Raw genomic sequence first — 14,499 nt, forward strand, 5'->3', positions numbered from 1 at the left:
ATTTAAAGTGTAGCAAACCACAAGGCCTGTTAAGGGAGGCTAAAGAGTCAGAGAAAAGTCTATCAGTCAGACTTTATTAACTGCTTTCTCTCTAATTTTGGAACTTTGTTTACATGTTGGCGTATTCAAAATATATGCAACTCCAAACCTTATTAGTAATGCATAAAAAACAAATATCGCAAAAAAAAATGTTACAGTGACTATGCTAGCTCTTAACCTTGTTATTAACATGAAAAAACAGACAAATATAGCTAAAACAAGCATTAATGTGACTACGCTAGCTCTCAACCTTTTTAGTAACACGTAAAAAAATAGCAATACTACTAAAGCAAATGTTATTGCGACTATGCTAGCTCTCCACCTTGTTAGCAACAAGTGAAAAACAGAGCAAATCGCAAAAACAAATGTTACTGTGACTAGCTTTCACCCTTGTTAGGAACATGTAAAATACTGACGGATACCGTAAAAACAAACGTTACTGGGACTATGCTGGGTCCCAACCTTGTTAGTAACGGAAAAAAATCAGACTGATAGCGCAAAAAAAAATGTTACGGTGCTTAAAAAAACAGACATTGCTTCACATTAGCCATGTTGGCGCATTTATTACAATAAAATACAACCTATTTAGCAACTTAACACATGCAGAATTCATATGTGTATAGAAGGAGCTCTGGATTCTAAGGCACAGTGTTTTTTTTGTTTTTTATTAATCAAGGTTTTTAACCCATAAGGACCCATTTTTCCTAAAATCTAAAATTATATGGAATAAATCACAAACCAAGTGGACCACATAATGCATTGATGTTTTTCTGTAACAATGATGTCACCATGGGTTCTCTTGGGTTAAGTTTGTCTTATAGTCCAGAAAATATCGCAAATTGTTTTGAAACCTAGCATTTTTTTTCAAATGTTTTTTCTGTCATTTTTCCTAAACTTATAAACATTGTTTATTTCCAAAAGTGGCCCTAAGAGCACTTCTTGTACCTTAGACACAGCTAAAAAGTTTAATGCATGTTACTTTTGGAATTAACTGTACTGCCGCTGAATAAAACCACAGTTTGCACGGTACAGCTAACACTCAGACAATGCTGTTGGGTTTCATGTTTCTCCTGCATGTACGCTCACTTAAACCCAAGCTGACCCTGATGCTCCCCAGAAGCTCCGCGGTTCCCACACGGCACTTTCACCTGGAAGGAGCAAACAAAAAGCTAAAGAAAAATATGACCTTTTCAAGTTGTGTAGTTTGACTTCAGTGACATTGATTTCTTTTTTATTTTCCTTTTTTTTAAGGATTAGATAAAGAATCTAATGTAGTAGTTGGGTAATTAAGGGTGCTGGCTCGGTACTTAAAGATCCATCTCAAATGTCTGCGGCTTTGTTAACACCGTCAACATCAGTCCTCTGTCTAAAAGAGCTTTTCTCCATCCACAGCTGTCAGCAGCATGATAAGTATGGGGATTGGTCACGTTTAAAGGCCATCATTACAATACAGATACGATAATTAGACTTTATTAGAAGGATTCAGAAAGAATATAGTTATTAAAGTTGCATAAATTGGCGGTCCCCAACCTCGGGGGCACAGACCAGTACCAGTCTGTGGGACAATTGGTACCGGGCCACAGAGGAAAAGACGCAACCTATATTTTTTCTGTTTTCTCTTTATTCTGATTCTGAAGGAAGTTTTATTTTGAAAAACTATTGGATTCTCTCCACCACTTATTCCTGACGCATGTCAAGTCGCTCAGTCAAGTGTCAAAAATCTATCTTCTAGTTTCTCGAAGCGACTGCTCCGACTGCTACATTGAAACCCCCAAACTTAACAAAAAAAACAAACGTATTTGGACTGTTTCTTTGGGTATAAAAGAGACAGAGAGGAAACAGAAAAAGAGCCGTTGACTTCAAAATAAAATAAATCTGCATTTAAACAGATATAAACCAGGAGCTTTTACTCAGAGTCTGGACTTATTGCAACATTTGTATGGTATGTTCCCACACACTATAATAATAATAATGCATAATATTCTACAGCCGACTGTCTAATGTTACGTGAATGTGGCTAATAAAGTTGCTTAAATGATGGATTCATATTTGTTATGATATTTAGAAAATATCATTTCAAGTTTGTACTTATGTCACATATAGAAAAATCTACAACACATTTTAATAGTTCCTACACATAATCTAGTTTGCTAATACAGTTCACACCAGCTTTAAGTATTTTGCCATTTTATCTGTAAAAGTTAAGAGAAACTCGAGGTAAAATAATCTGATGCCGAATTTAGCCTCTTACAAGCCAGTCTGTGGAAATCTTATGAAGTTAATACAGTCTGCAGCTTTAAAAAAGTCTGGAGATGATTGGTATATAAACTATCTTTGTTTCAGTAGTTTTCTTGTGTAGTGGCTAGAGGCAACTTGAGTTGTGAACTGGGCTCTGAACGTCATCTGAAATAATGGATGTTTGTGTTTTTCCTCCAGATTCAGTTTGCGGAGCAGAAACAAGAGTTCAACAAGCGTCCCTCCAAGATCGGCCGGCGTTCTCTATCCCGCTCCATCTCCCAGTCCTCCACAGACAGCTACAGCTCAGGTAAAACAACACAAAAAAACAAACTCGTTGCTCAACTGGTTGCTTATCAGACATACCAAGGTATACGACGCATCTTTGGATTCCATCCGGATGAATGGTTGACTGACCTTTCCCGCCTCCTGACTAAGCACCGCCGTCCTCGTCTCCCCGGCTCCGGTTCTCACCCTCTGACCCGTGGTTTCATGGGAGACTGTGGGCTCTGTGTTGTGGGGATTAGTCTAAATGAAAAGGGAGAGCATGAGGGAAATTAAATAACACGGGAACCCCAAAGCTCAAAGACAAAGACTGCAGGGGGGGTTGATAAATGTGGTTTTGATGAAGTTGGGCTTTGTGCACAAACGTAAACATTCAGACATTCAAGCAGGACTAGATACTGACGGCAGTTTTTAGAAATGTTTCCTGAGCAGCATGTCTTCGTCTTATCAGGTTAATCCCTCCAGAAGCTGTTAGGTGAAAATATTCAAATGTTGTTCTTCTTAAGAACTTGGACTCCATATTTGATAATCTGTTGATTTAGAGGTCAACCTCCACCTTACAGAACTGCTGTAATTCTAACCCTTTTGCTGTGAGCAAAACTTTTGTTCGCTTTCCTGACTGCAGACCCGCCGCCAGCTAGCAGCTGGAGGTTTTGGAAAACAAAAGAAAGACACTTAACGACGTTCACAAAAAATGTGTCAAATATTTTCTCATCCTCATTTTGAATCGGTACAAGTACCGACAAACGAAATATTCCGATGTAGAGCTAAATCTATGTTTCCCTACACCCCTAGTGTTGAGTGCATTAAACACATAATCATCTTTTTTATAGCAATGCGAATAATACCTGAATACAGTAATATAACAGACTTTTTTTTAATGAACCACAAGGAACAAAATGGCCGGTTTTTATTTTTAAAGCTGTTATGTTAAAGACATTTTGTTTCTGTTGCTAAAAATAAACAATACCGCTGAGAAAGAAAGATTACCTTTAAGTCATCTTCATTTTAGGTTTAAATGCCAACTGAATCATAAATGTTTAGATTCTATATAGCTGCTATGTCAAAGACATTTAGTTTTTGTTACTAAAATAAAAAGTTCCAGTGAGAAAGAAATAAATTACAGATGGAAGAATTATAGAGATACAGAAGAATTTACAATAAATTCAGTAAATATCATTTAATTTGGTCAAATTTCTATTTTGACACCATTTTTGTTTCCTTGTGCTCTCTTATGGGGTCCAGATGACCCAACCCTTATAATGATGTATGCTCTCTACCATGACAAAGGTGGACTGGATTTTATTTCTGCCACAGACATCAGTGAATATAAAAAAAAATCATTTTATTAAAAAAAAAAGTTCAGCGCTCTGTCTTATGGGGTCCAGATGACCCATTTTTTAGTGTAAAAATGGCTAGGATAGCACAAGGGTTACACAAACGGTTTTCGCATAACTGATGAAACTTTTATTAATCAACAAAATAAGATGAGGTGCTAATTAGCCTAAATGTTTGAGAAAATTTCTTTAAAGATCCAATGCAATGAAAATTGTGTTTTTAACATATTCTTGTGGCATTTTACTGATGATGGAGGACATGTATAAAAATGTTGCATGAAATTGGCTTTCTGAGAATCAAAAAATTGGATGAAAAAGATTCTGTTTGAAAAAGACTGTAGTTGTGATGTAGACAATACGCTGGGCGGGCCGCAAGCTCTCTGCTCCAAGCTCTCAGCAATGGCGAGAGGAAGGGGGGCGGGGTTGCTCAGCAGAAACCCTCCTTGAAAACCACACGTTTTTTAAATTTTGTCTAAAAACGGCATAAATATAATGAAAAAGGCCACCAAGAATGCTTTTACAATAGATCAAAAGATGATTTATGAATGAATATTTGTATTTTTTGGGTGAAGTTTGAATAATTTGTGTAACCTGATCAATTCAAGCGGTTATTAGTCTTTTTTTTTTTTACTTTATTTTTAATAATACATAGGAGTAGAGTTCTATTGTGTCTGTTCTGTCAAGGACAACATAAACGGGTCAACTTAGAGAAGGGAACTTGTTAACCAGGCTTCTCCCTCCTCTTGCAGTAATTAGCTGCAGTTTCTCTCATGTTTCGCCGGCGCTAAAAGGATTGTTTGTGTGCGTCACTGTCGGTGTGCTGGCAGGTGGAGTGGGACAAAAGAGTCTGTGAGAAAGGCAATACTTTAGCTCTCGATGGCAAACATAGGAGGCAGCTGTGCTGGAAAAGAAACTGTTCAACCACCAAAAAAAGAGGACAAACGGTGCCTTCTTCCAGTTATCTCTGAAAATGTGGATGATGCTGCGATCATGTACCTGTCCTGCACAGAAGAAAGATCACCTGTGTAGTTGATCCTGCTTTAGATACTCTTTCTGGTGACTGATCCTGAAATACCAAATCAGTTTCATTCCAATTTAACAAGATTTGATTGAATTTTAAGACTTAAAATCATTTTTTTTCTGGTTCAGAAAAACATTTTTCACATTAAAAAAGGAACTTTTTTAGTAGTATACTTAAAAGTTACTGCAAAAAAATAATTAAAAGCGGCTTTTTTTTCTGAAAAAGTATTCCAGATTCCAGCTCAGATGAACATCTTTGTTTACTCATGAATCTTTGTCTCCAAGCGGATTCATTAGAACAGAGAATTAAGCTAGTGACCCGCCCAGTGTACTTTCTACATTACAAATCCCAAACTCAATTTTTTTTAACAAATTCACTTTTTTTTAATTGAAGAAATGCTATTTTTGTCTTAATTTTCCATGTTTATCCTCCATCATGAGAAAAAGGCCACAAGAACATGTTTGTCTTTACAGAAGAGGCAACTTGAAGACTTTAGGATTTAAAGTTGCTCTTTTTTTTATATACCCTGACCAGACAATGCAGGTTCCTTTACATGGGAGTGGTGCTCTGATACTTTTATAAGCTGGATGGTGTTTTTCTTCTTTTGTCGTTTTACTGCTCTCACTTTCTTTTATTAAGCTAGTCTCTGTGGTGCAGGAGGCCTCACACTAAACCAAAAGAGAAGCTTTTACTTTCTAAATAACACCAGTGAAGCCTCCACTTCACATTGTTTTCAAACAAATGACTCCTATTGCTGCTTTTTTTTTTTTTTTGGTTAGAAACTATGTTTCTGTTTGCAGCTGCGTCGTACACGGACAGCTCCGACGATGAGACCTCCCCTCGGGACAAGCAACAGAAGAACTCCAAAGGCAACGGAGACTTCTGCATCAAAAACATCAAACAGGCCGACTTCGGACGCAGAGAGATCGAGATTGCCGAGCAGGGTAAGTCGTCGGGTAAACACGCCAGGTCATCCTCGTAAATTAGAAACTGCTTTCTTCTCATCCTCCTGGAAGAGTCAAAGTTAAATACAAATATCAAAGTTTCAATTAAATGTTCTGATTCAATCACTTGATCAGAAATCAGGCCCAATCATATATGGGGTTGAGGTTGTTGCATTCTGATAGGAGCTCGGATATTGATTTTACTGTTATGATTAGCGCTTTATATTTCAAGCTTATTATTACAGATAAATCCTCTACTAGAAGTCTAAATGAACAGATCACCACTTTTTATTGTTGGAAAGCTCAGTAGAATATGATATTAGTTTGAGCAGGAGACATAAAAAGTTTGGTAAAGTTAGTGAGAGGTTCACACATTCGAATTTCCTGGATCAATAACTGTCTTAATGTTTAAAACCAACGGTCTCTATTGGTTTGTTTGAACTCAAATAAAAAAAAAAACGAGTTTAATGAACACATTCTGGCTGTTACCGAATTTTATTTTATCACCCTTTTTATCGTTTAACACTTTAACAGAGCATTTCTGTGAAATAGCTTGAAGTAAAAACAGTGCAACTATTAACTAGAAAAACTGTTAACTATAAACAAGTAAAATAGGTGATTACTCGCCATGTGAGAAAGTTTGGTGCCTAAAGATTTAGTATCTTCCAAATTATTGAGAATTTTTGATCAGCTGGGATTTATATCCCATTAAATGTTAAAAATGACTTTCTTCCAAAATAATTGTAGCCTGAATATGATGAATATTCATGACTAGCTATATCAAGGTAAGAATTTCTTAGTTTTGGTTGTTCTTTCTTTGTTTTTCCTTTTTGATTTTTGAAATATTTTTCATGCAAGAACGTTTATGTTCTCAATAAAAGTTGAACAAGTGAACTGATCTTGTCTTTACTTAAAATGTGCTTTGGTGGAGAAAAGTGAGTAATATTGGTCCAGTGTCCTGTAGTAAAGAGAAACAGTTCTAAAAAATAAAAAATCAGATCTGGGATGTATTGATAATTGCTTCATAACTGAATCACTGCCTCCTGAATCATGATTGAATGCTGAGGGTCCTCAAGATTCCCACCACTCGCTTCTAGTAGAGGATTTATCTGTATTAATAAACTTCAGAGTCACCACAGCATTAATCATAAAAATGAAAATAAAATAAAAACCCAATTCCTGAATAGGATTCGACTTCTGATTCCGATTACATGATTGGATTGGGACATCCCTAAACTAAGCGGAGAGGCGAGTGTCAAGGGATTGTCAACAAAGTGCACACTCTGGGGAAAAGTGTAAAAAAATCCATAATATGTCAAAAATAATCTTAATGTATTAAAGGTAACATTAATAGGAGCTAGTCTTAAATATTTATCATCATATTCATGCTATGTTGCTTTGGAAGAAAATTTTAAGAATTTTTATTGGCGATATGAATGACTTCTGATCAAAAATCTTCTGTAAGTTCTACTAAAGCTAGAGTCTTTAAACTTGGTGTTACATGCCGCCGCTGCTGCTGCTGCCCTTTTGTATTTTTCCTCTAGACTTGGGGCAGATTTGCCCATTGGGATATAATATGGGGGCTCGTCCAGGATCTGTTAGTCTCTGACCAAAATGGGATCTATCCCAGACAAGGGATCAACAGATCCTGGACGAGCCCCCATTTGTTACCTCATTACCTGTTTTACTAGCTAATCGTTGAATATTTTTTCTAGCTTTTTTTCCCAGTTGGGTTCAATTAAACTGTTGGTAATCGATTTTCAGCGAGAAAAGTCAGGAAAACCTTAAATAGTGGCGATCAAAGTGGCTAAATTGTTTGTTTCTGTCTGCACACATATTTACTGGTGAACCTGCTGAGTGCCCACGTGCGACCTAACACCCCCCCCCCACACACACACACACACACACATCTGCAGCAGAATTCTCACATTGTGTCGGTGCTTCACTAGCACACAGCCTCAGCTGCACCCTTCAGGCGACGCATTCAATCCCAAAGACCTGCAACTCCTTCAAATGGATTAATCCTTGGATTATTGTTGCGGGATTAAAGATGGAAATTTCCTCTCACCTTCACATTTCTGCGTTTCCTTCCAGAAATGCCCGCCCTGATGGCTCTGAGGAAGCGGGCTCAGGGGGAGAAACCCCTCGCCGGTGCCAAGGTGGTGGGCTGCACACACATCACCGCCCAGACAGCCGTGAGTGTCCCGGCCCGAGCGCCACGCAACGATTCCATCTGCGGCCAAAAGTCCAACCCGCCTTGCGTCTTTCCTCCTCAGGTGCTCATGGAGACTCTGTCCGCTTTGGGGGCTCAGTGCCGGTGGGCGGCGTGCAACATCTACTCCACCCAGAACGAGGTGGCAGCTGCCCTGGCCGAGGGAGGTGAGGCTCCTGGGCTCCTGACAGCTGACCTTTCTGGATCGGTGCTGCATTTGTGTCACATGGTGCTCGGATTGCTCACTCTGTCAGCTGTGTGGTTCATGCTCCCCGTGTCTCCGCAGGATTCAGCGTGTTTGCGTGGAAGGGTGAGTCAGAGGACGACTTCTGGTGGTGCATCGACCGCTGCGTCAACGTGGAGGGGTGGCAGCCTAACATGGTAGCACATCAACATACACTATCCACCATTATCGTTATATATCTGCTGTTCTGCAAAAGAAAAAGATCCTTTAAATAAAGGACTCTAGAAATGTGTATAAACCAGCACAGAAAGCTAATTTGATCACCTCCACCCCTCCTATAGTAAACTGTTTTTCCCCAAATGTCAGATCCTGGATGATGGTGGAGACCTGACTCACTGGATCTATAAAAAATATCCCAACATGTTCAAGAAGATCAAGGGCATCGTGGAGGAGAGTGTCACTGGTGTGCATCGGTAAGAGCTCACACACAAACCTCTGATGATGTTTATATGTGCCATAGGTCACAATCATGCATTACTTGGCTTAAAAAAGCACCTTTTTGTCTGTAGACTAAAAATAATTCATATTTAGATCAATCTGATGCATCTCTACTTGCATTAGGTCTGTTTTGTGTTGTATTGTCGCCATCTAGTGGTGAGAAATCTGATTTTGGATTGTTACATTTACTGAAGTTTCTTTTATCAAATCAAGCTTTATTCATAGAAAGAAGTGCTTTTCATGCTTTGAACAGCTCAAAGTGGTTTACAGTTCAAATCAAGCCTAAAACTTTTAATAAAAAGTTTGAATATTTTAATCTTATTTTTTGTTGTTGTTGTTGTTTTAGATCCCTTTTTCATAAAAAATAAAGGAAAAAAAAATCTCCCTGGCCTCTTTTTGTTCAAAAGTTGCATATTGTAATACAATTTGCCTAGTACAACATTGTGATTAATAGTGATTAATCACAATAGATAAGTGTGATTAATCTGATTTTTTTAATTCTTTTTTTTATATTGTTTGACAGACTTATAAGCTTATAAATAAATGTTCTAAGTGTACAGTTTTGTTTGTGATTATTTGCAGATAATAAGTAGTCCATGAATACTGCAACAACAAAAAAAGTTAATTGTGATTGTTTTTTCCCAAGTTTGCGATAATTAATTTTTTTTTATCGATTCCCCGCCCTAATTTTTTTTACATTAATTTAAGGGTGAATTCATACTGAACACATTTATTTCACCTAAACTGAACTAGAGTTGGTTTCCTCTGAATACACCCAAGCAGTTTCTGGTCCAGGACCGCTCTTGGACCCGTCTTTCGAGGTGATCGAGGAATGATCTGTTCGTTTCCAATCTGACTGAGCTCCGGTTTGCTCTGTTTGCTCAGTCTAAATAGGTTTTGTACTCAGAGCGGAACAACTGAAAAACTGTAAATAAAACAGACAAACCTCTGCTTTAAATCTGTTTTTTTGCTCCTCTTCCTTCCTTTTTGACCTTAAAGCTGTCCCTGAGGGCTTGTTTTGCTGGTTTTTCGTCCCTAAAGTTTTAAAGAGGCAGCGACCACACTGCGCACCCCTCCTCCCCCTCCCCTCCTCCAAGCTTCAACAGCAAGGAGGGGCGCAGCACCAGACAAAATGATTAGGTCAAACTTTTGAGTTAATTTTTATTTATGGTTTTAATTATTATATTTTTTTTACACTTTGCACGAAATGAGTAGTGTGTCAAACTGTAAAAACCATAAATAAAAACATTGCAATTTGGCACTCCCTCCAGCAGATGGTGCCCTAGGCAGCCGCCTAGCTTGCCTATGCCCAGGGCCGGCTCTGCTCACTAAGGTTTAGCGATAACCCACAATTTATAAAGGAAGTACCAGTAACTTTGTGACCCCCATGTTAGCGGAAATGACGCCACAGTGAAAACATAGCAAACAATGAGATATATAAATCATTGATAGCCAGTACAGCAGAAAATAGGTTTTATTTTGAAAAATGTCCTGGATGCACTCTGCACTCACTCGCATGATTAAGTTGTTTAATTTGCTCCAACTTCACAAAAAGGGCTTTGGCTTGTTCTGACGTCCAGCCAACAAAACCGATTCTGAGCATCGGAGAGACCGGACTGGATGCAGTGTGACCCCGGGATTATTCTTTACCTCAAAATTTCTGGCCAATGACTGAAGAAATCTTTAGTTATGTGGTTTTGTTTACAAACTTTTGCTCGGAACAGAAATGTTCAAACGCAATCTTCAGGGCTAAATCCGGACCAAATTAAGCAAATTTGGTCCGAACGATGGACTTTTCCCGTCTGAATACACCTTTAATTAGCCTTTTTTTTGTTCCTGTGGGTCTGAACCCGTCTAGGTTGTACCAACTGTCCAAAGCAGGAAAGCTGTGTGTTCCAGCCATGAATGTCAACGACTCTGTGACCAAACAGAAGTTTGACAACCTCTACTGCTGCAGAGAATCCATCCTGGACGGGTATGAAGGTCCTTTCTTCATCAAAACATTCATCAGATTCATCAAAACATTAAAAATAAATTCTCAGCGTCTGTAAAATCGTCTGGTTTTAGGTTGAAGAGGACCACTGACGTGATGTTCGGAGGCAAACAGGTGGTGGTGTGTGGATACGGAGAGGTGAGTCACATGACTTTAGGAGTGTGTCTCTGCTCACCTCCACCAAGCCCAGCGTTACGCTACGTTCACACAGAGTGCCATTCATCAAATCTTGCTTCTCTTTTGATGCCAAATTTGCTTAAAAATGTGTTCATAAACTAGATGCTCATGTGGGTGGAGCTACAGTCAGAAGATTTTTTTTTTGAGTTTTCACATTGAACTTGTGAACAATTCATGAAAGACACAAAGAGTTTTATTATATTCCTTATGTCCTTCAACGTCGTCTGTTTTCCTTCCTCCTCAGGTGGGGAAAGGCTGCTGCGCGGCCCTCAAAGCTATGGGCTCCATCGTCTACGTCACGGAGATCGACCCCATCTGCGCTCTGCAGGCCTGGTGAGCCGCTTGTCTTCTGTTCAGAGGCTTCACGCTTGAACAATCTCACACATGCTGTCGTCTTTCAGCATGGACGGGTTTCGGCTGGTGAAGCTCAACGAAGTCATCCGACAAGTGGACATCGTCATCACCTGCACAGGTGGGTTTAGTTTTCCCAAAAGGGGGATTTTCAACCCCGGATAAGCAGTTCTGCTTTTAAGTATTTGGAATTTTTAATAGTTATTGCCTCGTGAAATTATGTTTGTGCTGGAAAATAATCCACAACTAAAGGTGAATAGTGTACATAGATTTGTAGCACAACTTTACAGTTAACTCATCAACTGATGGTGAAGTTCTGATTCAAAAAGACCAAACTGGAAAGATGCTGGAGTTTCTCAATATTCAGTTTGGTGAACATCAAAAATGATAAGCAAGTATTTTTCAAGCCATAACTAAACAGAACTGTTATATAATGTCATATAACTACACTACCCAGAATGCCTTGAGGGGCCAAGATGCAGGTGATTGTTCAGAGATCTTGATGGGAAGTTTTTCAAGTGAACTGTTATCTGCTATGATCAGCCGTTACAGAACAACACAACAAAACTTTATTGACAATAACTGTCAACATTAGTTGTAACACACCAAATACACAACAATAAACTCACCGTTTCACTTTATGTTGAAGCACAATACGTATCACCCCGCCAGGCTCTTGACTACAATACCCATAATGCTCCAACACCAAAACATTTGGACAGGTTTCCCACAATTTTTGCAAAAATTAAAGGATTTTAACTTTGACTTGTGGTCTGAAAATTATGGTAAATTGGTTAACTATAGTTACATTCACACTAACACATTTACAAAGCTTATTTTATGATAATGATATACTGTAGTTTTAGGCAGAATGGCTGCCTGTCTCTGATATTACCTGGGATCTTCACATCAGCAGCTACACTGATGGATTTGCTTCAGTTAACAGGAAAAACGAGCCGTTTAGGAAAAATAAAAACAAGGGATAACTATTGGGGGAAAATTCCAATGTTAGTTTTTATTTTTAGAAGGGAAAAAAACTACTAGGGGAAAATCTAAGTGAAGGAATGAGTAAAAAAAGGGAAAATTCAAAAAATGTTTTTGTTTCATTATTACAGGCAAATTCCTTCTCAAATTTCCTTTAGTTGTGCATTTTTAAGAAATGATGTTTCTGACATGTTTCCAGCTCAGCTGGAACACAATTACAGCTTTCCACTAAGTTTGCTCAAAGGGGAAAAATCAAACTTCAAATAGTTGTTTTCCCCGACCACAGATTTATCGTCTTTGATTCTTTACAGTTTTAATCTCTGATATTTGTTTCGGTTTTACTTTTTCTCTTCAGGGAATAAGAACGTGGTGATGAGGGAGCACCTGGACCGCATGAAGAACGGCTGCATCGTCTGCAACATGGGACACTCCAACACGGAGATCGACGTGGTCAGTCCCAAACTCACGCCGTTTTTACCTGTAGAATCCAGGATGCAGTGACAGACACACACACACAGAAACAGAAGCCGCACACGTTTGACCTTGAGCTGGGATTGTTCACCGTTGCCATAGGAACCAACCATCTCTTAATCTCCAAATGAAATTGTTTTAAGAAAAACCTTTTTTCACATTTATGGCAGTTTTACAAATCCACTGCAGAATGTTTGTGAGAGGAGCAGTCGGGCGTAGATGGTTGAAGTTGTCGGTTCTAATCCCTCCAGGCGAGCCTGCGGACTCCGGAGCTGACCTGGGAGAGGGTCCGCTCTCAGGTGGACCACGTCATCTGGCCTGATGGTAAAAGGATAGTCCTGCTGGCAGAGGTACGTCTGCAGAAGCTCTTCTGATGTCAAATAAAGAACAAACACACTGTGATAACTTCTCAAAGTTTTAAATTTAGCAAGAAGTTGAAGGAGGAGTCTTTTTTTAGACTGATGAAAGTGTCAGAATCTTCAGATCTATCATCTGAAGATTGTTTTTTTGTCAAATGTGTACATCTGCTTCCTCAGTCTCTGAGCGTTGTGTATTTATACTGTTTTTGTGTCTTTTTAAATCACACAAACCAGTTTTCCTCATCCATGATCAAGCTTCAGTGTAGGTTTGAAGTTTTAGTCGGTTGTTTAAAGTTCATCCTATAAACAGGAATGTTCCTGTTTCGGTCTCGCATGTAAACATGTTCCCTAGAATGGATATGTACTCACAACGTGGCGAGAAAACATAAATTTTCCCACCATCAGAAAGCCCCGCCCCCTTTAGGACTTCCTGCTGTTTATTGGGTTTCATTTCTACTTTTAGTGTTTTCAAGACTTTTTCTGTTCCTTCTCTGAAAGTTTCTCTCTAAAAATTTTGTATTTTAACTTAAGTAGTAACGAAAAAAAAAACATATTTTTTTTATTTTTTAAACCGACCCATTTTCCTTTTTGTCTCCAGGGTCGTCTGCTGAATCTCAGCTGTTCCACCGTCCCCACATTCGTTCTTTCCATCACTGCCACAACCCAGGTAAACCTCAGGATCCAGCTTACCCACACTCCTTTGCATATCATCACCCTACTAAATTATGGACACTTTTATAAAAATGTGTTCATTCTAGGAATGTTGGTATATGAGTAAGACTTGAGTGTGTCCTTCCAGGCTCTGGCTTTGATAGAGCTCTACAACGCTCCGGAGGGACGCTACAAACAGGATGTTTATCTGTTGCCTAAGAAGATGGGTAAGCTTTGCTTTACTGTGTTATGAACCAAAAAAAATGGAAAAAAAATCTCCCATGGTGAAATGAGACACCAAAGCAGCTCATAATGACTGGACACTGATTGAAATCTGAGAGGAAATGATACAGAAAAGTTTTTTTTGTATAAAATGAAGCCTGAAGGAAAAAAAAACATATTTTGAGACAATAAAGCAACTGATCCTTTAGGATTATGAAACTGATTTTAACACAAAACAACTAGTTAAGGTCTGATTCACAAAAAAAATTGTCACAAAGTTATTTTGAAATGAACATTTTCTATAAATTTCTTGTTTTAAAGTTAAAGTAAATTCCAATAGTCTCAATATATAAAGAACAAATACTGAGTTGAGTTGAAGAAGGAGTATATCTTCAGTTTTCTGAACGAGTTTCTTTCTGCTGCTCTGTGTGGGAGGGGCTGCTGACAGTAAAACGTACTTGTTACAACTACACTTAAGTCTTCATTGTGGTTGTTACCTTAAAGTTGTATTTACTAGGAGTGCAGGGAAAAATCAA

At 38.5% G+C, this 14,499-nt stretch overlaps 1 protein-coding gene and 1 long non-coding RNA gene across 3 annotated transcripts in view; one reads left to right on the forward strand and one right to left on the reverse strand.

The window, feature by feature from the left end:
- Positions 1–14,499, forward strand: part of ahcyl2b (adenosylhomocysteinase like 2b) — a 51,715-nt gene that overhangs the window by 31,668 nt on the left and 5,548 nt on the right. For both annotated transcript variants that reach the window (XM_024287449.2, XM_024287458.2), the window contains exons 2-15: positions 2,476–2,584; positions 5,718–5,861; positions 7,956–8,056; positions 8,138–8,240; positions 8,360–8,454; positions 8,624–8,730; positions 10,614–10,730; positions 10,823–10,886; positions 11,170–11,258; positions 11,327–11,397; positions 12,616–12,710; positions 12,983–13,081; positions 13,689–13,757; positions 13,890–13,968. In XM_024287449.2, the coding sequence (XP_024143217.1) occupies positions 2,476–2,584; positions 5,718–5,861; positions 7,956–8,056; positions 8,138–8,240; positions 8,360–8,454; positions 8,624–8,730; positions 10,614–10,730; positions 10,823–10,886; positions 11,170–11,258; positions 11,327–11,397; positions 12,616–12,710; positions 12,983–13,081; positions 13,689–13,757; positions 13,890–13,968 (1,342 nt within the window). The remainder of the gene's footprint in view (positions 1–2,475; positions 2,585–5,717; positions 5,862–7,955; positions 8,057–8,137; positions 8,241–8,359; positions 8,455–8,623; positions 8,731–10,613; positions 10,731–10,822; positions 10,887–11,169; positions 11,259–11,326; positions 11,398–12,615; positions 12,711–12,982; positions 13,082–13,688; positions 13,758–13,889; positions 13,969–14,499) is intronic.
- Positions 577–8,144, reverse strand: LOC118598091. The gene is made up of 2 exons (XR_004947192.1): positions 7,930–8,144; positions 577–2,802 (listed from the first exon to the last, which is right to left on the reverse strand). It is a non-coding gene; the product is annotated as an uncharacterized LOC118598091 (long non-coding RNA).

Source organism: Oryzias melastigma, linkage group LG23 (genome assembly GCF_002922805.2).
Source record: "Oryzias melastigma strain HK-1 linkage group LG23, ASM292280v2, whole genome shotgun sequence".
NCBI classification, from domain to species: Eukaryota; Metazoa; Chordata; class Actinopteri; order Beloniformes; family Adrianichthyidae; genus Oryzias; species Oryzias melastigma.